The 18,541-nt window shown below is 36.8% G+C and overlaps 1 protein-coding gene across 1 annotated transcript; it reads right to left on the reverse strand.

The window, feature by feature from the left end:
• Positions 1 to 7,673: 7,673 nt before the first annotated feature.
• On the reverse strand, positions 7,674 to 10,689 carry nfil3-3 (nuclear factor, interleukin 3 regulated, member 3). The gene is made up of 2 exons (XM_079840642.1): positions 10,488 to 10,689; positions 7,674 to 9,565 (listed from the first exon to the last, which is right to left on the reverse strand). The coding sequence occupies exon 2, from the start codon at positions 9,450 to 9,452 to the stop codon at positions 8,493 to 8,495; it is 960 nt and encodes a 319-aa protein (XP_079696768.1). The 5' UTR covers positions 9,453 to 9,565; positions 10,488 to 10,689; the 3' UTR covers positions 7,674 to 8,492.
• Between the last annotated feature and the right edge of the window lie 7,852 nt (positions 10,690 to 18,541).

Consider the following 18,541-nt stretch of genomic DNA (forward strand, 5'->3'; position numbering starts at 1 on the left):
TGCTTCAACACGCCGCTGTGTATTCAACAGCTTCTCTCAAAGAAGGAGGTTACGAGACTGCTAGCTAATGTTGCGTAAATATTCACGGTTACATTAAAGACACTGCTCAAAGAAATGTCTCGTTTTATTACAAACTTAATGCTAACCAAAGAAACATTGTATCTATCTATCTATCTATCTATCTATCTATCTATCTGTCTGTCTGTCTGTCTGTCTGTCTGTCTGTCTGTCTGTCTGTCTGTCTGTCTGTCTGTCTGTCTTCTGCGGTCTTCTGCCATACTAGCCTTGTGCTCAAGGTCATGACCCTACAAGGGGTTTATTGGGAAAAAATGTAATACTGATATTTCTATAACTTTTTGTGTGTTTTCTACAATCTGTGGTTTACTGAATAAAATCATGGATTGACTATTAAAGATTGTTCCCTATACTGACCTAACAAAGTATTAGACTATAGAGACAAAACTTCATATTTTAAAAGATTATGTTCTCTAATAGGCTATATCAGACATTCATTGTTATTATCGATCTTATAATTAAATATTAGCCAATTAAAAAGATAATCTAGAGGACGTATATTTGTGTAAATGTAGTGTATATTTACACACGCTGGGCTGCAAATTAGCAGTAAATGTAAGTGCAGTATAACAATACTTGTCACAATAAAAATATTTTGATGATCTAACATTCTTCTAACTATAAGTAACTTTGTGACTACATGTCAGCTTATTCTACCTACCCGAACCCTAACAGTCTATAGCAGTCTGCTACTAATACTCTAATGAGAGTTAGTTGACATGTAGTTGCAAAGTTACTTAATAGTTAGTAGAATGTCTAAAGTGGACCATTGAAATAAAGCCAGTGTAACCTACATTTGAATAAATAGTAGTTAAAAACACCCAATAAAACATATAAGATTATATACATGCATTTATAAATAAATGAGCCTAGAATAAACACGTTTTTACCCTGCGGACTAAATTAAGTGTTATTTGGTTTTAGTTCTGCCTTTTGATTTCCAGTTGTCCAAAAATACAATTTATTGCTGGCAGGACAGCTTGTTTAAGAAGGTATAGACTGCCTATTTCAAAACATGATACAGGCCACAGATACAGTCTCAGAACAGGGAGGCCAGTTCAAGTTACATTCTTAACATTCTATTCTTGTATGCATTTACAGACATATGGATATGTGTGCTTGTCTGTGTAATTTTCCCCCCCAAGTCACATATTACACAACATGAATTAGTAGGTTCTTCCTGTTTTAAGTTCCTTGACCTGAACAATGATACAGGCTACAGTACAATTCTCAGAAGATTCTAATTATACATAAACAAATGTTTAACGTCATCTCTCAGAGATCAAGTTTAGGGTATTCCAACCGTTTACTCAGTTTGAATCCTTAGATACCCGCTTAAAGGGATAGTTTGCCCAAAAATTAAAATTCGGTAATTAATTTACTCACCCTCAAGTGGTCTTTTTTTCTGCTGAACACAAAAGAAGAATATATTTTGAAGAATGTCGGTAACTAAACAGTTGATGAACCCCATTGACATCCATAGTATGAACAAATATATATACTATGGAAGTCAATGGGGCCTATCAACTGTTCGGTAATCCATATTTTTTAACATATCTTTTGTGTTCAGAAAGAAATTCAAACAGGATTGGAACCACTTTACAGTGAGTAAATGATGACAGAATTTTATTTTTGGGTGAAAGTAATCGCCTCAAACATGTAAATGCACCTGACTCAGGTCCTTTTGTGAGAAAGTTTTTTCAAAGAAAATTAATTTACATTCAAATTCAAGTATGGTAATACAATTATTTTCTCTGCAAATGTGTATGTGAACCTTCAGAACGTTTCAAAATCAACTCAACTACAGTGGCAAGAAAAAGTATGTGAACCCCTTGCAGAAAATGTGAATTTTAACTAAATAAAAGAGATCATACAAAATGCATGTTATTTTTTATTTAGTGCTGTCCTGATTAAGATATTTTGCATAAAAATGTTTAAATATAGTCCACAAGACAAAAAAAAATAGCTGAATTTATTAAAATTACCCCGTTCAAAAGTTTATGAACCATTAATTCTCAATACTGTGTGTCGTTCCCTGGATGACCCACGGCTGTTTTTGTGTTTTGTGATGGTTGTTCATGAGTCTCTTGTTTGTCTTGAGCAGTTAAACTGCCCAATGTTCTTCAGAAAAATCCTCCAGGTCCTGCTCATTCTTCAGTTTTCCAGCATCTTTTGCATATTTGAACCCTCTCCAGCAGGGACTGTATGGTTTTGAGATCCATCTTTTCACACTGAGGACAATTGAGGGACTCAAACACAACTACTAAAAAAAGGTTGAAACATTCATTGATGCTCCAGAAGGAAACACGACGCATTAAGAGCTTGAAAAGAATTTGAAGATCAAGGTAAATTGTACTCACTTTGTCTTCTGGGAAACATGCAAGTACCGGTATCTTCTGTTGCTTCCGAAGGGCAGTACTAAATGAAAAAAATTATATTTAAACAAAATAAGAAACATGTTCATCCTGCTCCAAAAGTTTTCACCCCCCGGCTCTTAATGCTTTGCGTTTCCTTCTGGAGCATCAGTGAATGTTTAAACCTTTTTTTTAATAGTTGTGTTTGAGTCCCTCAATTGTCCTCAGTGTGAAAAGATGGATCTCAAAACCATACAGTCCCTGCTGGAGAGGGTTCAAATATGCAAAAGATGCTGGAAAACTGAAGAATGAGCAGGACCTGGAGGATTTTTCTGTAGAACATTGGGCAGTTTTACTGCTCAAGACAAACAAGGGACTCATGAACAACCATCACAAAACACAAAAACAGCCGTGGGTCATCCAGGGAACGACACACAGTTTTAATCACACAGAGAAGTAATGGTTCATAAACTTTTGAACAGGGTTATTTTAATAAATTCAACTATATGTAAACATTTTATGTAAAATATCTTATTCAGGACAGCGCTAAATAAAAAATCTCTTATTTTGTTTATATTATTCATTTTCACAGATTCTGCAAGTGGTTCACATACTTTTTCTTGCCTCTGTGTATGTGTATTTTTAGCAGTAGCACCAATATTTTAAAGCCAGCTGCAACAATCTTTATAACATGTGACCTCTTGCTCTGTCTTAATCCACGCTAGAACATCCTAGTGAAGTGTTAGGATCAAGAGGGTCGCGGTAGGAGACATGCCAGTTTTAGGCCTATGCCGCCAGCCTATGCGCTCCCCTCTTCATCTGTTGCGGTGCTGACGGACACTACGCAGATTGGGGGTGTTGGCCTTGAACTTGCCTTTCCCTCCCCCTCTGCATTCTCCCCCATTCACTCACAGCTGCGTCTGCTACAGTTCCCTAGGCAACCGTTATGCTGCCTGCCTAGCAACTGGTTCCCCCCACACCCCCCTCCCTCCTTGCAGATAGAGAGGGGTTGATGAGGGGTGCTGGGAGAGACAAAGAACCCAATGTGTGTTTATCTAATGTGAATCATGGAACAGGAAGCAGCGTAGGCATCCTCTGTGAAGCTGTGTTGTCTATTTGCCGGTCCACTAGTAGATCTAAGATCCAAGGGGAGCAGATGTTAGTAGTTATGAGTGGGGGCAATATTATGAAATCCATTCCTGCCTCATTCATAAAATATATGTGTTTTACACCTCAGTGTTTTAAAATAAAAATACCATCTTTATGTTGTAGATTTGCATATTGTTTATTGGTATGATTGTAGCTAATATACATTTTAAAAACACATTTTATTGCGTCATAGTCAACAGCCAACCAATAAATATGTAAACAAAGCTTGGTAGTGCCCCCACATGGTAACATTTAAAACATGAGACATGTTAAGTGTCTCATGATAATAATAATAATATACATAACAACAACTATCATTGTTATTATAACTGTGTCTGTTAAAAAACTAACAGTGTTCATGTTTTTACAGGTAATTTAGCCTTGTGCTCAAGGTCATGACCCTATAAGAACAAAAATGTAACGCTGATATTTCTACAAATATTCAGTTTTCAATAATCAGTGGTTTTCTGCATAAAATCATGTATCAGGATTGACTAGCCTATTAAAGATTGTTCCTTTCTGACCTAACAAATTATGAGATTGGAGACGCAACTTCAAGAATTTATAGTAAAATATTATGTTCCCTACTATATCAGACATTTATTATTATAATAATCAGGGCTTGACATTAACACCTGCCAAATGTGGGTGGAATATATACGCACATTTGTCAATTGTAGTCTTTTAAAAAAGGCTATAAGTGCTATATAGTGTTGTCGAAAACATCTATTTTTTTGATACATATGGATACTGAAATATCTGAAACACTTCCAACACTCATTTTCCGAGTTGACACACAAACCCGCCTCCCCTCACTCGTTTAATTTGCTCTGGATGAATATTGTTGGTGTTACAGAGCTTGAATTTCAGGGTGGGATTACACATATTGCGCAGAATTTTACTCATTCCCACAGATTTTGTGCTCACACCCATAAAGCTAGTACTAGAATTTTAGTTCTTTTTTTCTGCTTATTGCGCTTAAACAGTCAAAGTTAAACAGTAAAATTCGGTCTGGACTTGATCTGTTGTGGAGCAACTATGCTCGAACCAGAGCTTTTTGGACCAATCAAATTGTCAGGGCGGGCTTTATACGATGATAGACAGAGGATCAACAGTAACGTAAACATCCACGTCACCATAGAGTGCTTAGGTCTTGTCGAGTTCTAATCCTAAACGGAGAACATGTTTGTATATGCATTCACCTTTACTATTTCTCTCAAAAATGATGATCGTGTTGGTAAGTACTCCGTGAATCCTTAAATTCCTTTTACAACACCGGCAAAGATCGTTTACACTCATCTTCTTCTTCTACTTCTTCCAGTGTGCGTGCAGTTCTGTTGACAACTATGCGTCGCTCAACATACATCACTTACTCCGTTTATCTGATTGGTTGTAGGTCTATCCAATTGAGTGCAGAGGCATTTTCTTTCCTGGTTTGGTTGAAATGCCAAAAATCATAGCCCAATGGAGCAGTATCAGACTCAGGCTAAGACAGTATGACGACGTTAGGCTAAAATACCCACACAATAATGGAAAAATGCCTGTCTTGGCAAGTATCCAGGTAAACATACAGTCAGTTATGTTTTAAATGGTTAGTTGAAACCTAAAATGACCAAAAATGAAGATTCTGTAACAGTAAACGTGTAACAGTATAATGGATCCATGCGTCAGGTCTTAAAGTGACAGCAGCCTAATATACCTAATACCAAATAATGAGATATTAAAAATATCTGCAGTATATGACAGTTTTCCCCCATGGTATCAGTGTCAATATTGTGGTTATTAAAAATGCTACTTTAGGAAACCACTAGCCACCAGTACTGGTGAGCAAAAAAGTTAATGTCAAGCTCTGCTAATAATTATTAGCTAATTATAATGATAATCTGGTGGATATTTGTAGTGTAAATATAGGCCTGGTTTCACATACAAGGCTTAGATTAAGCCAGAACTAGGTTTTATTTAAATTTAGGACATTTAAGTAACTTTTATAAATGTGCCTTAGAAAAAACATTACTGGTATGCATCTTGAGACAAAACAATGGCATATTTTGAACATATTTTAAAATCTGTCAGTACAAGTTGCTTTCAGTTAAAACCGCTCAAACATGTATTTTAGTCTGAGACTAGCTTAAGCCCCATCTGTGAAACTAGGCAATAGTATATTATAGAAGTACTGTATATACTATTTACATCAGGGTGCAAATCGACTCTTTGACCCCTTACCCCTAAAGGCTGCTTTACACATTAAATTAATACGTTTATTCATACACAAACAGATAAACCAAGCACAGATCAGTACAGAATACAGAGCACAGTTTAGGCGGTTGAGCCTGTAAACCTTCTGCTTCGATCCACTCCTGCTGCTTGCTTGTTTCTTTTTGCATTGCTTTGCATGTTTAACATTGAGCAAAAATGCATTCGTGAATCAATATCTTTGTCTCCCGCTGCTTAAAATAGCAACAGAAGTGCTGATGTTGACATTGAACATGTAGCTGCAATAAACTGTCTAGCAGACAGTGGAACTGTGGGAATCTCCAGAGAAAATACATTTTTGTTTCTTTCTGCTATACTCACTCCTTAGTGCAAGAACACGGTGGACGTGATTTCATAGGACAACATGTTCCTGAATCAAAATCTTTGTTGATCCTGGAACAAAATTGCAATCAACCAATCAGATTTATGGAACAAACTTGACATAATCTATAAACTCAGGCTTAAAACCAGGGTTAGGTTATTCACCTATCATTTCCCTCTGATTTTAGGGAAAAGTTATCAATAGCATTAGGTTTAGGGGTAGGGATAGGGTTAGGACTAAACTTCAGGAATGTTGATCCAGGAACATGTCTGTCTTGGCAAAATCACAGTGACCCTAAGAACACCATTCCCCGCTTAACCGTATGTTTCTTTTAGCTTTGTATAGTCACACCTTCCTATAGGGAATCAATGACTTTCACTCCCACATCTTTAAATAGCCGTTTAGATGCTGACGCTGCCATTGAAGCTGTTGCTGTTATCAGCCACTTATAGTCTTCAGCACTGTAGGAGCCAAAGACTGTTGCCCTGTAAAGAGCTGCTTGTGATCAGTAGTACTTGAGGTTTGTGTGCTTTGGTTACCAGAGTTAAATTAATACATAAAAAGTATATTTTACTATATGAATATGTATAGTTCTGCTCTGCAATATGCTTATTTCTATATATATATTTTTTTGTACAATTTTAAAATAAGCATAACAAATATAGTTTTTGACCCCTTTTCACATTTTGGATTCTCCCTACAGTTGATCAGTGGTTGCTCAAATATTCTCAAAATAATAAACTCAAAATATTATGAACACAGACTGTATTTTATCAAAAATACAGAGAATGCAGTAATATTTTGAAATACTGTTACAATTTAAAACATCTGTTTTCTATATAAATATATTTTAAAATGTAATTTATTCAACACGATTGCAAAGCTGAATTTTTAGCATCATGACTCCAGTCTTCAGTGTCACATGATCCTTCTGAAATCATTGTAATATGCTGATTTGGTGCACAAGAAAGAAAGTTTCTTATGATTATTAATATTGAAAATGGTGCTGCTGAATATTTTTCAAACAGCATTTATTTAAAAAAGAAATCTTTTGTAACATAAATGTCTTTACTAACACTTCTTGACACATTATTATCACTTTTTAATGCATACTTGGTGAATAAAATTATTAATTTATTTTACAGTGTTACATGTTCTTGCTGCATAACTGCATGCAACTAACCCTAACCTTATTGTAAGTAGAAATTGGTGTCATACTATTTTACAGTGTCCTTGTTACATGTAGTTACTAGTAATAACTATAAATGATGTATATTTACATGCAACTAACCATATAACCCACCCCCTAACCCTATAATAAGTACATGTAGTTGATTCTTATTACTCGTTATTACTGTAATAATAATTCTTATTACTGTGTAATTACTCTGTAACAAGGAAACCTAAAAATAAAGTGTAACCAAAAACAAAAAAACAAACAACTTTTATTTTGAATGTTTGTATAAATTGTTTGTGTTAAAAATAGCTCCCGGACAGTATTAAATAATAAAAATAAAATTGTCATGATTGCACTTTCTTTATTCTTATTTTTGAAATGATATACATCTTACAGATTGGGTATTTCAAACTATGCAGCAAAAACTACAGTTCATTTTCTGTTGAGTCTTATAGATTATTAACATGGAGGTAAATATAGACCTTGGGTTGTAAAGAATGGGGGTTTGTAGAAAAAATATTATCATAAAAATCCTCTTGAGTGTCATTGTGGACCTTTGTGTGGTGTTCTTTTTTATATTTTTTATATCTCAGATCTTTTAATAAGAGATGTGGTTTAGATCAGAGTTGTAACATTTCACTACCCTTCTTTCGGAGTAAAAAAAACTATTAAAAAAAATCATCACTTTTGCTAGATGTATCAAATTAATGATGTGTAAAATTAATGTAAAAAAGGAACAATGCTGTGAATCCCAAGTGCATTTAAACAAACTGACAAAACCAAAGTCCATAAACAGAAATGTAATGAAAACATAACGGGTGCTGAATAGGAAATTTACACAGAAACGGTTTGGATTTTATTGCATTGTGAAGGTTCAATGTTGAATATTAAACAAAGCACAATACGCCACAACAGTATACAGGAGAAACCCGGTGAGCTTTTGTTTGCACAATATTTCTCATTAAATCTATCAGCACGTAATGAACTTTAGTAGTGGTGCAGATAGGCATATGAAAATTTCACAAGAATGAAAAATCGCTCTGATTGCCAGCTGTTTCAGTGAATCTCCAGCTGGCTTCTTATATTTGTCAGTGGCAATCAGAAAAAGGAGCTTCTTTCTTTGCATAGGTCAGAAGTCAGGTGTTACAGATTCGATCTCAGTTCACTGCTGCTTTTGAGAGAACAGTTTTTTGAGCTCGGCCACTTCCTCAGTCAAAGCTCTAAGCTGGAATCGAATAGCACCGTGACTTTCTGTGTATCTGTCAATGGAAGAGTTATTCTGAGGTGCTGTTGAACAAGCTGTTGGTACTGTGTGTGTCTGTGGCCTCCATAAACCCTCTGTAGAATGAGACTGTACAATCGAGGAGATATTTTCCACCTCAGCACCTTCAATTCTACATGGCGTCTTAAAACGCAGTTTATGAGGAAGACCTTTCATATTGTTCTCTTGCCATCCTGACACTAATGAATTCGTATCCACTTCTGTGGTACGGCCTGGCTGTTCGTCACCTCTATAAGGTCCTCTAATATGTTCACCTACAGCATTATCTAAGAGCTCTGGCCTCCCAATGCTTGATCTTCCGGGGATGAAGAGCCCATAGTTTGGCTGTGGGGTCGACAACAGGTGTCCATCGGTAGGTTGTGTGTTAGTGTTGCAGGGTATTGCTGGAAATGTTTGGTTATATGAACCATATGAGCAGATCTGTGCTGGTGAATCTGTGGGATCTTTGATCAAACCGAATCTGAACTTAAGTGCCAGTAGCTCAGCTTTCAGGCGTGCATTGTCCTCAAGAAGAGCCAGAACTTGGTTCTCTACCACCATGTCGCTGACGCGGCGTTTCTCACGCGAACGCTTGGCAGCTTCATTGTTCTTTTTGCGCTTGTCCCAATAACCTTCGTTTTTTTTCTCGGCAGGGATAGACTCACGTTTGCGACTGCAGACAGTCTCTGAACTTTCTTGGCATCTCAGACCTCTTGGATGGATGAGAAGAGAGCGGGCTAGCATGCTGCTGGACACTGTTTCTTCTGTGAAGGATACAGTACCATCCTGACTGACTGGACCAGTTACTCCTTCAGGGTACATTAGTCTCTGTTCTGCCAGCATGACACTTTGGTCCCTCATACTGCGAGTCTGGGGCTTGATGAATGTGTGAAATCTCAAGACACTCACAGGCCCTGCAATGCTGGCATTCAAGAATATCTCTTTGTTGCCGTCCTGAAGACCTTTAGCTCCCCCTAGTGGTTGAACGCAGAAATAAAATTGAGGTGTTTATGTATAGCAGGCTCACATATTACATAACTGTGTAGCAATATGGCAAATTACAAATAAAGGTACTCACAGAGGAAAAAAGGTGTCAAAATTGTATCTTTAGGGGTTCAACAGCTTGTCGCTGGGGCAGTACCCTTAAAAGGACATATTTGTTCCTTTTTACCTCAAAAAGGTTCATAGTAGAACCTTAAGGTACATATTTGTACTCTAAGGTACTTATATGCACATTTTAAAGGGACAAATATGTCCTTTTAAGGGAACTGCCCCAGCGACAAATTTGAGGAAAAAAAATATAATAATTATCTGTGTATAGTGTAATATCTGTCGAGAATCCAAACATTTATGCATAACTTAAAGCCAGAAAACCATGATAATTCGTTATTCCGATTTTTAAATATCACTTTTAATTATTAATAAATAAAAATAAAACTTAAAAAAATGGAACACAGTGTTTTATCCGAAAAATATTTAAAAATCTGATATTTACATTTTTGTATAGGTTACAAAGGCATGAGTGACGTGAAAATCTTGATAGCATGACTCAAAAAATGTTGAATACAGTTCAAATTTACTTAGAAAAATATATTTGAAAGAAATGTAGAGTAGAACACAATGATGTTGCATGTATAATCAGAGCTAATGTCAGATTTAAAATGGTAGGCATGCTAACTTAGTCATTTTTCTTAACACAAAATTGTACGCGCTATATTTCAGAATGTGGAGTTTTCTTAAAACGCAATTACTACCGATTACGTCAAATGTTTTACATTTATTGTACGATTATCCATGTCTGTGGTTTTTTACAAAGTGTACCATGTACAAATAGCCTATATAACGGACCATGTTTTACGGCCAACCACGAGCTGTCAAATTATTACATCTGCTTACCTTCCAGTAAAACGCTTAATGATTCGCTTAAAAATCGGAAGATGCATGTCAGAAGTCAGGAGAAAAGCGATGTCCTCCGTGTAGCGAGCGCAGGGGTCTGTCCTAATCAGGAAACGGCTGCTCATATATCTCTCTTTCTCTGAAGGGTTTAGCTCGGGTCGCGAGTCGCGAGGTCAGCTGGTTTGAACTCAGACCGAGCAACGAACGCAACAGGCGCGCGCGAAGTGCACTTTAGTGCCGGATTACACAAACAGACTGAATGCAAAAATGCTTATCACATTGTTAAGGGCAGCGACATACAACTGTTCAAATGGCAGTGTTTTCATTACAGTAATATTGAATTACTTGGTGGTGTTGCTTGTAAATGCACGTAATAAACTGAGCTAATTCAACAGCATTTGTGGTAGGCTATATTGAGTACAGCTAAACTTAATTTCGACTCATCCCTTATTTTCTTTAAAAAAGCAAAAATTTTGTTCACACTTTCAGTGAATGGGACCAATTTTGGAGTATCTGAAATATTACGTTTAATTATATTGTAAAGTCATCCATTAATAATTCTGTTAAAATGTATAATTTGCACTATATATATATATATATATATATATATATATATATATATATATATATATATATATATATATATATATATATATATATATATAGTGTATATATATATATATATATATATATATATATATATATATATATATATATATATATATATATATATATATATATATATATAGTTGCAAGAAAAAGTATATGAACCGCTTGCAGAATCTGTGAAAATGTGAATAATTTTAACAAAATAAAAGATATCATACAAAATGCGCTATTTTGTATTTAGTGCTGTCCTGAATAAGATATTTTACATAAAAATGTTTACATACAGTCCGAAAGACAAAAAAATAACAATTTTGTTTAAACATTTGTTTCATTTATTACTGCCCTTCGGAAGCAACAGAAGATACAAAGATACTTATATGTTTCCCAGAAGACAAATTAAGTACAATTTACCTTCAATTTTTATTTTTAACTTATTTTATCTTCAAATTCAATCTTCTCCCGTCTGTCTCTGGCTGTACGGATCCATGATTTGCCATAACTCTTCTTTAGGGAGTCTGACCATCAAGTTGGCAGGTGTCCGAGTGGTCACTTTATCTCATCGGGATAAAGCGACCACTCAGACACCTGCCAAACTCGATGGTCAGACTCCCTAAAGATGAGTTTAGCTCAGCGCTATATACACTCACCTAAAGGATTATTAGGAACACCATACTAATACTGTGTTTGACCCCCTTTTGCCTTCAGAACTGCCTTAATTCTACGTGGCATTGATTCAACAAGGTGCTGAAAGCATTCTTTAGAAATGTTGGCCCATATTGATAGGATAGCATCTTGCAGTTGATGGAGATTTGTGGGATGCACATCCAGGGCACGAAGCTCCCGTTCCACCACATCCCAAAGATGCTCTATTGGGTTGAGATCTGGCGAATGTGGGGGCCATTTTAGTACAGTGAACTCATTGTCATGTTCAAGAAACCAATTTGAAATGATTCAAGCTTTGTGACATGGTGCATTATCCTGCTGGAAGTAGCCATCAGAGGATGGGTATATGGTGGTCATAAAGGGATGGACATGGTCAGAAACAATGCTCAGGTAGGCCGTGACATTTAAACGATGCCCAATTGGCACTAAGGGGCCTAAAGTGTGCCAAGAAAACATCCCCCACACCATTACACCACCACCACCAGCCTGCACAGTGGTAACAAGGCATGATGGATCCATGTTCTCATTCTGTTTACGCCAAATTCTGACTCTACCATCTGAATGTCTCAACAGAAATTGAGACTCATCAGACCAGGCAACATTTTTCCAGTCTTCAACTGTCCAATTTTGGTGAGCTTGTGCAAATTGTAGCCTCTTTTTCCTATTTGTAGTGGAGATGAGTGGTACCCGGTGGGGTCTTCTGCTGTTGTAGCCCATCCGCCTCAAGGTTGTGCGTGTTGTGGCTTCACAAATGCTTTGCTGCATACCTCGGTTGTAACGAGTGGTTATTTCAGTTAAAGTTGCTCTTCTATCAGCTTGAATCAGTCGGCCCATTCTCCTCTGACCTCTAGCATCAACAAGGCATTTTCGCCCACAGGACTGCCGCATACTGGATGTTTTTCCCTTTTCACACCATTCTTTGTAAACCCTAGAAATGGTTGTGTGTGAAAGTCCCAGTAACTGAGCAGATTGTGAAATACTCAGACCGGCCCGTCTGGCACCAACAACCATGCCACGCTCAAAATTGCTTAAATCACCTTTCTTTCCCATTCTGACATTCAGTTTGGAGTTCAGGAGATTGTCTTGACCAGGACCACACCCCTAAATGCATTGAAGCAACTGCCATGTGATTGGTTGATTAGATAATTGCGTTAATGAGAAATTGAACAGGTGTTCCTAATAATCCTTTAGGTGAGTGTATATATATGTGTGTGTGTGTGTGTTAAAACTATTGGATATAACATTTATAGGCCTCATACTCTTCCATTTTAAGTGCCTCCGTGTAACCCAAATGTTTTTCATATTCTTTTTTTAAAGAAAGTTTATATTCCTTTTTTGTGATAAATTAAGGCTAGTCTGTAAAAACTATAACATGCATTCTTAACTTAACTGCTTTAAAAGATTTCACCTGCAGTGATACCAATCAGACACATCACCTTTTTATGTCAGAATCTTTAACCAAATGGATCTGCACAATATGCTGAATGGAGAAAGTGACTTTGAGCTTAAGAGGAGTGATTTAGTTGATGTGTAATCCTGCAGAGCTCCTTACTGACCATGCTGTACTTTCTGCATCTCTGCTATACAATACACATGTTATTTGACAATTAAGCATTAAATGCAGCATTTAATTTTATAAATGATATATGAACATCCCTGGCCTGTCTCTCTGTCCACCCAGGGATCTTGGTAATAAATTTGAAAAATCCTAGAGAGGACAGATGCACAAATAGTCTTGCATTGGGCCTGTCTTGAAAAAGAACTGTTGACCTCAGACAGCCAGAGATAAACAACATAAAGACCCTTTGTAAAGCAGCTCTTCATTGAGTTACCACAGCAACAAAGCATGCAATGAAATCTCATGATACCATTAGTCTCTTTCTTACCTTAAAGAACCTAAGCCCTTAACTAACAGAGTGTGTGTTGGACGTGGGCAACCAATTTGATCATGCTTAACCGCATTATTGTATTAATGCTTTACAAATTCAGAGAGTTTGTAAGCAATTTCTATGACTGACATTAGTGTTAGTAGTAATTTCAGTTCAACAGAACATCAATAATTGTAAAATGTCACATACAGATATTAGAATATGCAGATATGACCTTAAAATATGCAAATGACTGGAAAAGAGAAATGATGCATACAATAGCATTCTTTTTTTTGACCATCTACTCTTAAAGAGTACCTGCTTTTTTACATTTTCAACTTTCTTTAGTGTGTAATGTTGCTGTTTGAGCATGAAAAAGAGTTAAAAAGCTCCAAAGGGAGTTATTCTCTATGTCAGTGTGCACTTTTTCTGAACTCCCACAAAATGGCTTGATTGTAGTCTTGAGTTTTCTTCTGGGACCGTACATGTCACAATATTCTTAATTCAAATAATTCCCGCCCAAGGTATACTTAAAATAAAAGAAATATATACACTAGATTGCCAAAAGTATTGGGACACCCCTCCAAATCATTGAATTCAGGTGTTCCAATCACTTCCATGGCCAAAAGTGTATAAAATCAAGCACCTAGGCATGCAGACGCTTCTACAAACATTTGTGAAAGCATGGGTCGCTCTCAGGAGCTCAGTGAATTCAAGCGTGGTACTGTGATAGGTTGCCGCCTGCGCAATAAGTCCATTCGTGAAATTTCCTCACTACTAAATATTCTATGATCAACTATAACAAAGTGGAAGCGATTGGGAACAACAGCAACTCAGCCTTGAAGTGGTAGGCCACGTAAAATCACAGAGCGGGGTCAGCGCATGCTGAGGTGCACAGTGCCAGAAGTCTGCAACTTTCTGCGGAGTCAACAGCTACAGACCTCCAAACTTCGTGTGGCCTTCAGATTATCTCAAGATTATCTCAGTGCGTTGAGAGCTTCATGAAATGGGTTTCCATGGCCGAGCAGCTGCATTCAAGCCTTACATCACCAAGTTTTTCAGGGGCTTGGCTTCTTAGTTCCAGTGAAAGTAACTCTTAATGCTTCAGCATACCAAGACATTTTGGACAATTTCATGCTCTTATCCAAGTTTGGGTATGGCCCCTTCCTGTTCCAACATGACTGCGCACCAGTGCACAAAGCAAGGTCCATAAATGGATGAGTGAGTTTGGTGTGGAGGAACTTGACTGACCTCAACCCGACAGAAAACCTTTGGGATGAATTAGAGCGGAGACTGCGAGCCAGGCCTTCTCGTCATCAGTGCCTGATCTCACAAATGCGCTTCTAGAAGAATGGTCAAAAATTCCCATAAACACACTCCTAAACCTTGCGGAAAGCTTCCCTAGAAGAGTTGAAGCTGTTATAGCTGCAAAGGGTGGGCCAACTGCATATTAAACCCTACGGATTAAGAATGGGATGTCATTAGAGTTCATGAGCATGTAAAGGCAGGTGTCCAAAAACTTTTGGCAGTATAATGCATATTGTACTGAATGTCAGCTTGCTTATTTTGCTCAATATAAGGATATATTAAGTCCATATGTCATACATACAAGAAACTATTCTTCTTACCACAGCTCGAAACACAACTCTGCAATGGTGTTTGCAAATGCTCTTTGGAACTATGGTTTCGGTAAACACAGACTTATTGAACTACCGGTATGCTGATAACAATGGAACTTGCAACCATAGTTCGCTAATAATGCCTTAGGTAAATGCACTCCAGAGTGTTACTGACAGACTGGGAAGAGAGGTGCTGCAACAGTGTAAAATATGTAAAAATGAAAATAATGTGTTTTTTAAACATTCAAACATGAAAACCCATACCTTCTGGCGCAATATGGTTGCCGTCGCATCATCCAGGTGGATGCTGTACATTGGTGGTGGTTGAGGAGATTCCCCACTTCTATATGTAAAGCGCTTTGAGTGCCTAGAAAAGTGTTATATAAATGTAACAAATTATTAATTATTATTATTATACCCATAGACCCCAAAAACAAAATCAAGACTTTGTAAAATGGCATAATATGGCTTCTTTAAATACTTCTTATTAAGACCAGTTAACCAATTTTATGTTTTAAGAGTGTTTGTCTTACTGCAGTTACGCAAAATAAGGACAAACGCATGACCTGTTATGGTCTGTGACATCTCTGTTAGATTAAGGACATTAAGGCGGTTGCTTGAGTCTGAGTCACTGAGCCTACACACACACACACAGACAGAGCTCTTGGCCTGATATCACAGGGTGAGTTAAGGACAGAGCGAGGTCAACACTTACCATCCTCTCTCTCTCTGTGCAGTTTTCAGTTTATGGTGCATATTGTGTAAGTCTGCAAGTAAACTCAGCTCAGTCTGGTCAAAATGCACAAATGCATCTTAGCATAGAATAACAATTAAATGCAAGATGAGCCATTATTAACCTTTAATCTCCAAAATACAATTCTCTTGTATCCTGTCTGTGTCAGTTGCTCAGTTTACGGTTACAAAAATTCAACAACAAAAAAAATCACTACGTTTTATTATTAAACCTTTCCTGGCTGATATATGAAAATACACGAATGCTGAATATACAGCAAAATATGATTTAACAAGGGGTTTTGTAATTAATGAGTGGATTGTACATTTATGTATTTTATTTAAGTTTTTATTTATTTTTGAAATGTAAATTGTTCTTGTATTCTTGATTCAACTTACTCATGGACATGACACATAACATGGTAATGTTAAAAAACAAATATTGTCTCTAGATATGGAAGCCAAGTTAATTAACCAGTATGCCACGGTCTGCAATTCATTGTCAACAGATCTGTTTGATACCAGAGAAAGGTAAACTAATGTGGGGTTGGAATAACATGGAGTGAATGAATGATGCCTTCAAAATTCTTTATTTTTAATTTTATGGAATATCACAGTATATATTATAAATGATTTATCTGTGCACATCATTATTTTTGTTTTTGTTTTTTTATTAATGTGCCCTCGTAATCTTTAATCAAAATAATTTTCCCTCCCTCTTGGTGTTACAAACAGAGGGACACGGAGAACAGATGATGGAGGTAAACAGTGTTTATTGATGAGGTCAGGTGAGTGTCAAATTATGGTAGATGATAACTGGCAAATACTATACTCTTGCTTGCAGATGGTGATGGCGTACAGGCAGAAGGAGCGATGAAGACAGGAGACAGGACGAGGAGACACACTGGAGACTTGCAGACACGATGAGAAGAGGTAAGAATCGTAGAGGATTCCTGGAGGTAAGCAGTAAGCTTGTTGCGAACGAGACCGGACAGTGAATGACTGTGAGCGTGGTGCTTAAGTGCAGGCAGTGATTACGGTGATGATGAGGTGCAGGTGCGTGTGATCAGTACTCTGGTGATGGAGTGTGTGTGACTGGGAGAGGGTGGAGCCTGGCGTTCTTGTGACGCTTGGAATGACATCTCATCTTTTCTCTGATGATGTGTTTACTGGCGAGAGGGCGGGACAACCTGTCACTCACATGCACTCAAAAAAATAACCCATTGGACAAATTCAATTGAATTGAGGGCAGGTTTTCCATCCAATAAATATGTGTAGCCCCAACTCATAAAAAACGAATTCATGCAATGAAATGTTGGAGTTGTTGGTCCAACTCAATTTTATCAAATACAGTTTAAATGGTATTTATATACTTATAAAATGACTTTTTTATACTTGTCAAACTTAAATTAAACCATAAAATTAGAAAATCAATTATAAACAGTTTCATTCATCATCACACACAATGTAATGTATATAATGAAAATATAAGAAAAGAGGTGTCACTCCTGACATTAGCACAGCTCACTGAGTGCCCACAGCCTAATCAATGGCGCCACTCTACAGCATAATGGTAACCACACAATTAAACAACATAACAGAAATTCCTCTAAATGTCCAACATAACTGAACATTAAACACTAGCATTAACTAACAACATCTTTCCCTTTACAGAAAAACACATAAAATAACATTTTAATCCCTAAATGTACTCTCCTAATGGAGTCCGTTGCAAAGCATGATGGGAACTACAGATCCACTGCACAGTTAGTTATGTCAACACAAATATGTCATGAAGTTTTAACACAACCTAATTAAGTAAACTTCAGTTTTAAATATATGAGGTTGATTGAACACAATTAAATTAAGTTGTGGCAAAATTATATATGTTTAAGTAAAGTGAACAGAATTTAAATGTCATATCTATGAAGCTCCTGAATAATTTTTTTTTGAGTGTGAGCTTGACCAATAGCAAACCACAATCCAATCAATTCCTGATGGACAAAATCAAGTCCCGCCCTAAATTTTTTCTTGTTCAAGAAGCCGTTTCACTCGAATATACGTCACAATAGGGAAGAAAAGACGATCACAGATTCTGTTTCATGCTGACTTTAAGTGCTATTGTTCTGCATTAGGTGAGCTGTTGTTCTTTCAAAGGCTGTAGAGTGACCTTTTACCTCCTGCCTCCCTTCTTCCTCCCCGTCTTTCACTATGGGTCGCCGATCCTTGTTTAACAACATAATTTTGTTCACAATGATCTTATTAGGCACAGCAATGTGTATCACGTCATGTCCCCCAGAGCTGAGGACAAGATGTTTTATTCTTTTTCTACTATTACAAAGTGGTATCAGTGGTTTCCACTGGAACAACATGAGAACACACCAATTGAGAACACATTATTTCTAATTGCGAATATCCTGAGATGTCTTGAGAATTATGTTGTACCAGATTCAACTAATTTCAATGTGTCCTCAAAGTATAGTTATAGTTATAGTATATATCCATTGACAAATAAGAACTGTTTGGAAACATTAAAAAACCTTAATGTTTTTGAAAGTAGTCT

Source organism: Gobio gobio, assembly GCF_949357685.1.
Source record: "Gobio gobio genome assembly, chromosome: 17".
Lineage (NCBI taxonomy): Eukaryota > Metazoa > Chordata > Actinopteri > Cypriniformes > Gobionidae > Gobio > Gobio gobio.